General features: G+C 50.8%; 1 protein-coding gene across 1 annotated transcript; it reads right to left on the minus strand.

The window, feature by feature from the left end:
• Positions 1–5,261: 5,261 nt before the first annotated feature.
• LOC141022723 (uncharacterized) lies at positions 5,262–6,854 on the minus strand. Its single transcript, XM_073498981.1, has one exon. It carries the CDS (start codon positions 6,741–6,743, stop codon positions 5,811–5,813), a length of 933 nt encoding a protein of 310 aa, XP_073355082.1. The 5' UTR covers positions 6,744–6,854; the 3' UTR covers positions 5,262–5,810.
• Between the last annotated feature and the right edge of the window lie 535 nt (positions 6,855–7,389).

Here is a 7,389-nt window from a genome sequence, read left to right on the forward strand (position 1 = left end):
CTCCCATCCGGCGTGGAGGTCCTGAAGCACAACGGCCCAGGGGATGGGCGATGCCCGCTCTGCGGGCCTGAAGAGGATTTGAACCATATCTTCTTCACATGCTTGTCCGCGCAGTTCCTATGGAGCTGTTTCCGTGAAATAGTGGGTGGAAGCAGGGACCACAACAACTTCCCCGCTCTTTTCGCGGAACTCCAGGCGTCAGCTCCCTCAATTCGCCACATTAGGTGGCTGATCATCGGGGTGCTAACCTGGACGCTGTGGACTGTTAGGAATAAACTTTTGATTCAGCGCATTCCTTTTCGACGTGCTACTGACGCTTTGTTCAAATGGTCTGGTTAGTTGCAGTTTTGGCGGCCGCTTAGCCGTCCCCGGGAGATAGACGCCATCACCTCCATCATCATCCAGCTTCGCTCGATGGCTCTCCTTATGGCTCCACCGCTTCCCCCACCAGCGCCGGAGCCGGATTAGATCTTCTACACCTCGCCACCGCCGTTATGTTTGTTGTGTGTGTCTTGCGCCGATGTTGGGCTTGTTGTGCTGTGCCCACAGCTGAACTTGGGTTTCGACTGTGTGTGTGTGTTCGTCGGAACTGCCTGCGGTGGCTGTGTGTGTGTGTTTTTGTGGTCGGAACCTTGTTAACTTTGTGCTCGATGGTTGCTTTTTTTATAAAGAGGGGAGAAAGCCTTTTTCGGTAAGGGAAGTGTTGATAGATTCAAGATGATTATGCAGATCTAACACGGCCATTATCAGGCATTCCATTTAGTCTTGCCGCTCTGGCAGAGCCTTCTTGACACCTTCAAGTATGTTTTTGCTAGTGTAAAAGTGTACGTAATCTTCACATATTGAAGTTCATGCTACGCACCTGGCACGACATGCTTCATGTTCTTGCTGCTGCTCTTCTAGGTCCATCTTGACAGCTTCAAGTTCTAGTTGTTGCTCTGCTAGGGTCTTCTTAACGGCTCCAAGTTCTATTTTCTGCTCACCTAGGGCCTTCTTCATAGCATGAAGTTCCTACTGCTGTACAACCAATGTGTGCTCGACTGCTTCTTTTGCTTCATGGTGCACCACCACCACATTGTTGATAGCTTCAGGTTACTGTTTCTGGACCCCAATACTTGCAAGAAAGTCATCATTTGAGAATCCTTGCTTTCCTACAAAATAATATATACGGAGGTTACAACATATGGATGAATTCCAAAATATATATGCACATGCCGCAATACACAGAGGTAGGGTAAATAAAGATAATTACATGTAAATTTTATAAAACATGTGAACATTCTTAGGAAAAAAGAAAATCATTTTCTAAATACATGAGTATCTATTATAAATTATATGGATATTTGTCTAGATAGTTCATGAATCATTTTTGAAAGTACAATAATTTTTTATTTAGAATAGTCAAACACTTTCTAAATTCAATTACATATTTTTAAATGAGTGGGCACTTATTTTTGTACAGGAACTATTTTTTCAACAACAACAACAAAGCCTTTAGTCCCAAACAAGTTGGGGTAGGCTAGAGGTGAAACCCATAAGATTTCGCAACCAACTCATGGCTCTGGCACATGGATAGCAAGTTTCCACGCACCTCTGTCCATAGCTAGCTCTTTGGTGATACTCCAATCCTTCAGGTCTCTCTTAACAGACTCCTCCCATGTCAAATTTGGTCTACCCCGCCCTCTGTTAACATTCTCCGCATGCTTTAGCCGTCCGCTATGCACGGGAGCTTCTGGAGGCCTGCGCTGAATATGCCCAAACCATCTCAGACGATGTTGGACAAGCTTCTCTTCAATTGGTGCTACCCCAACTCTATCTCGTATATCATCATTCCGGACTCTCGATCCTTCCTCGTGTGGCCACACATCCATCACAACATACGCATCTCCGCCACACCTAACTGTTGAACATGTCGCCTTTTAGTCGGCCAACACTCAGCGCCATACAACATTCCGGGTCAAACCGCTGTCCTGCAGAACTTGCCTTTTAGCTTTTGTGGTACTCTCTTGTCACAGAGAATGCCAGAAGCTTGGCGCCACTTCATCCATCCGGCTTTGATTCGATGGTTCACACCTTCATCAATACCCCCATCCTCCTACAACATGGACCCCAAATACCGAAAGGTGTCCTTCTGGGGTACCACCTGGCCATCAAGGCTAACCTCCTCCTTCTCACACCTAGTAGTACTGAAATCGCACATCATATACTCGGTTTTAGTTCTACTAAGCCTAAACCCTTTCAATTCCAAGGTTTGTCTCCATAACTCTAACTCCTATTTACCCCCGTCCGACTATCGTCAACTAGCACCACATCATCCACAAAGAGCATACACCATGGGATATCTCCTTGCATATCCCTTGTGACCTCATCCATCACCAATGCAAAAAGATAAGGGCTCAAAGCTGACCCCTAATGCAGTCCTATCTTAATCGGGAAGTCATCAGTGTCGACATCACTTGTTCGAACACTTGTCACAACATTATCATACATGTCCTTGATGAGGGTAATGTACTTTGCTGGGACTTTGTATTTCTCCAAGGCCCACCGCATGACATTCCGCGGTATCTTATCATAGGCCTTCTCCACGTCAATGAACACCATATGCAAGTCCTTCTTTTGCTCCATATATCTCTCCATAAGTTGTCGTACCAAGAAAATGGCTTCCATGGTCGACCTCTGATACGTCCATTTTGCATGATGCTTTTATATCGATATTTATTGCATTATGGGTTGTTATTACACATTATGTCACAATACTTATGCCTATTCTCTCTCATTTTACAAGGTTTACATGAAGAGGGAGAATGCCGGCAGCTGGAATTCTGGGCTGGAAAAGGAGCAAATATTAGAGACCTATTTTGCACAGCTCCAAAAGTCCTGAAACTTCACGGAGGCACGTTTTGGAATATATAAAAAATACTGGAGAAAGAATCAACCAGAGGGGGCCCACACCCTGGCCACGAGGGTGGGGGCGCGCCCCCTGCCTCGTGGGCCCCCTGGCAGGCCTTCGGTGCCCATATTCTGCTATATGAAGTCTTTCACCTTGGAAAAAATCATAAGCAAGCTTTCGGGACGAAACACCGCCGCCACGAGGCAAAACCTTGGCGGAACCAACCTAGGGCTCCGTTGGAGCTGTTATGCCGGGGAGACATCCCTCCGGGAGGGGGAAATCATCACCATCGATCCTCTCAGCGGGAGGTGGTCAATCTCCATCAACATCTTCACCAGCACCATCTCCTCTAAAACCCTAGTTCATCTCTTGTATCCAATCTTTGTCCCAAAACCTCAGATTGGCACCTGTGGGTTGCTAGTAGTGTTGATTACTCCTTGTAGTTGATGCTAATTGGTTTATTTGGTGGAAGATCATATGTTCAGATCCTTAATGCATATTAATACCCCTCTGTTTATGAACATGAATATGATTTGTGAGTAGTTACGTTTGTTCCTGAGAACATGGGAGAAGTCTTGCTATAAGTAGTCATGTGAATTTGGTATTCGTTCGATATTTTGATAAGATGTATGTTGTCTTTCCTCTAGTGGTGTTATGTGAACGTCGACTACATGACACTTCACCATTGTTTGGGCCTAGAGGAAGGCATTGAGAAGTAATAAGTAGATGATGGGTTGCTAGAGTGACAAAAGCTTAAACTCTAGTTTATGCGTTGCTTCGTAAGGGGCTGATTTGGATCCATATGTTTCATGCTATGGTTAGGTTTACCTTAATACTTCTTTTGTAGTTGCGGATGCTTGCAATAGGGGTTAATCATAAGTGAGATGCTTGTCCAAGGAAGGGCAGTACCCAAGCACCGGTCCACCCACATATCAAATTATCAAAGTAACGAACGCGAATCATATGAGCGTGATTTAAACTAGCTTGACGATAATTCCCATATGTCCCCGGGAGCGTTTTCCTTCATATAAGAGTTTGTCCAGGCTTGTCCTTGGCTACAAAAAGGATTGGGACATCTTGCTGCAGCTTATTTACTTTGATTACTTGTTACCCGTTACAAATTACCTTATCACAAAACTATCTGTTACCGATAATATCAGTGCTTGCAGAGTATACCGTACTGAAAACCGCTTGTCCTTTCCTTCTGCTCCTCGTTGGGTTCGACACTCTTACTTATCGAAAGGACTACGATAGATCTCCTATACTTGTGGGTCATCAAGACTCTTTTCTGGCGCCGTTGCCAGGGAGTGAAGCGCCTTTGGTAGGTGGAATTTGGTAAGGAAAAAATTATATAGTGTGCTGAAATTTACTGTCACTTGTTACTATGGAACATAATCCTTTGAGGGGCTTGTTCGGGGTATCTTCACCCCGGCCAATAGAGCAAAGAGTTGCTCCTCAACCTACTGAACCTGCCGATACAAACACACACACACACACACACACACACACACACAAGGCCGGATACAAGGACGCTGATAACAGCAACACTACCCCGACAAAATCCTAGCCAACATCAGATGAACATAATAAGCACTACTACGAAGATGTCGGGGCCCTCAACCGTGGGCGGGCCACCGCGAGGAGGAGAAGTCGTGTAGGACGAACAATGAGCTCCAAAGCGACGCCTTCAGCAAGGGAACGACACCATTGTGTCGCCACCGCCCAATCCAAGGATTAGAGTTTCCCCCGGAGCACTCCGACGACAAATGAGATGCCGCGACGGCGCCTTCAAGAAGAGGACGACGCTAGAACGCCGGTGCCGTCGGCCTGGCAAAGCAGAACGGGTTTTCACCACCGGCAGGGGCACCCTGCCCCTTCCCGAAGTCCCGTGCCACCACCGGCAGGCCTCGCGCGCACCACCACACCATGGCGCCACCCCGACCCGACAAGCGCGTCGCTGAGTCCAAAGAAGAGGGAGGGAGCTCACCCGAGTCCGACGCTGATGAACCGCCGCCGGAGAGACCCGCAGTTGCCGCGCGCATATCAGACAACCACCAGGCCACAGCAGCGCCGCTGCAGACCACCCCACTCCGAGGTCAAGACCGACCTCAGCCACCGTCCCGCGCCGCCCGCCGCCATCCAGGAGCCGGATCCGGGAGGGTCGGGCCGGATCCGCGCCAGCACGCCACTGCCCAGATCGGGAATCCCAGCGGCCGCCACACCATAAACGAGCCTGCCACTCGACATCGTGTCCCCACCAGGCAACCCCGCCGCCGAACTCCGAGCACGCCGCCGCGCCGCCGGCCCTGCCAAAGACCGGCGCCCCCACTCGACCGGCTGTCTCACGCCAGCCGCGGAGCACGAGGGCGAGGAAGAAGAGGCCCCGCCGCCGCCCCCACCGACCGGGCTTCGCCCGACGGCGTCGCTGGGCGGCGGCGAGGGAGGAGAGCAGAGGAGAGGGAGGACAGGTCACGGCAGCTAGGGTTCACCCCGGTCGCTCGCAAGAGCGACACGGGAGAGGAGGGGAGAGGGATTATATCCCGTGATGCCCTGTACGTTTTGAGGGGAAATGGGTACTTGGATTTGGATAGATGAAACAATCAAGCACCTTTTCAATCACGAACAGAGAAACTGAAACACTAACCATTACTGATAAAAAAAACCTAACCATTACATACGTAATACAAAATGAATATATGGAGAAAAAAATGGAGAAATTAATCAATTCGGCTGCTGCACACGGATTAATTGCTTGTTCATCATCACAATACAATTAGCAAGACACCTTTTGTGCCATGACAATGACATACATCAAAGCTAAGCAAGACTAGTACATCATCTCTTGGATCATCTCCTGGATGCAGGTTTCGGAGTTCTTCATCACGCACTCGGCCCTCACGTGGTGAAAGGATCCACTCTCCTAGACTAGTACAGTCGTGTCGTCGCACAAGCCGAGCAGCTCATCTAACGTGCACCGGAAGGCCTCGTCTTCATCATCTGCAGCACTAGTGCCTTCTTGGACTTCGCCGTCGAGTTTGCCGGGCAAGAACCCCTGCGCCACCACAGCGTCATGGAGCACGGGAAAATCTTGAAGCATGTCGTCGGTGAAGAACCCGCCTGGATCCACGCTTCCGTCGTCCACAGCTCCGGGCGGCAAGAACGTCTCGCCTTCGTCGGACATGAACCAGCGCCCATACTCGTGAAGCATCCCGGGTTGTTGGACGATCGGCGGTTCCTGGCGGCGTGGGGTTTGGGGACGTGGAGCATCCGGGTGCTGGACGTCGGCGGCCTTCCTTTTCCTGGAACCGGGAGCATTGATTACCTCGTGGTATGTGGTCTCGCTCCTGTGACGAGACACGCAGACCTTGCAGAGCACCAAGCCGTCTTGCTTGTCATCGCTGTACTCGTTCATGCACCAGCCGATCCTGATCCTCTCTTTCTCTCCCGGCAACTTCTTGACGTAGCTGAGGTTTCGTCTATGGCCTACGAGTTTACCTTGGTTGTCTAGCACGGGTATCCCGCCCTTCTCCGAGTGCCAGTAGTAACCCTCGCCGGCGTCGGCCACGCCACGCTGTCGCCTCCCGCCACCGCGGCCGCCTTTGGTCTGGTGACGACGGGCAGGGGTGAAGAAGTACCAGACGCCCCCTTTCCCGTCGCCCTTGTCCGTTCCTTGCGCGTGTTGATACATCTCGACGAGGTCGCCGGGGGCGGCGGAGTAGGCGTCGAACTCGTGGATGAGGCGGCTGGCGAAGAAGGCGTCGGCGATCCGTGGGCGGAGGAACTTGGTGATCAGCTCGTGCTCGGCTGGGTCGAAGGCGTAGCCGGCGGGAGGATCCAGCTTGCCGTCGGCCATCGCAGAGCTAGCTACGCACGTACGAGATGGATCAAGTAGCTAGGTATGTACGTGTAACCCTGAACTCGCTAGCTGCTTGCCATCTGGGTACCTAGCTTATATAGATGGATCGACAGCGAGCCCGCCCGGGATTCAGTTTCCTTGACCGGTCATACGTACGTGTCCTAAGCAATCCGTACATGAAATGGATTAGTACAGCAATCCGTACATAAAATGGACTAGTGCAGCGCGCCCCATGATGCTCCGTCGCGGCACCGACCTTGCTCCATTGCAGCTCGCGTCGGTGCACCTTGCCGCTCGGTAATACTCAGCATGCTTCGACGGACATGGTGATGCTACGAGGCGTGCTACATCGACCGCCGCGATGGCGCTTTGACGGCCACGACAATGCTTCAATGGCAGACTTCGACGGTCGCGGTGATGCTACGGGACGTGCTTCGACGACCATGGCAATGGTGCGGCAACATGCTTCTAACGTCGGTGTTGTACTTGGATGGCAGCGATGATGTTGTGACGACATGGTTGGACAGCCACGACGTCCTGCTTCGACAACCATGATGATGTTGCGGCAACGTGTTCCAGGGCCACGAAAGTGTTGCAATGATGGACATGGCTGCACCAACGATAATGCAACGACTGCAGCGGT

The sequence above is a fragment of the Aegilops tauschii genome, chromosome 5 (genome assembly GCF_002575655.3).
Source record: "Aegilops tauschii subsp. strangulata cultivar AL8/78 chromosome 5, Aet v6.0, whole genome shotgun sequence".
Taxonomy (NCBI): Eukaryota; Viridiplantae; Streptophyta; class Magnoliopsida; order Poales; family Poaceae; genus Aegilops; species Aegilops tauschii.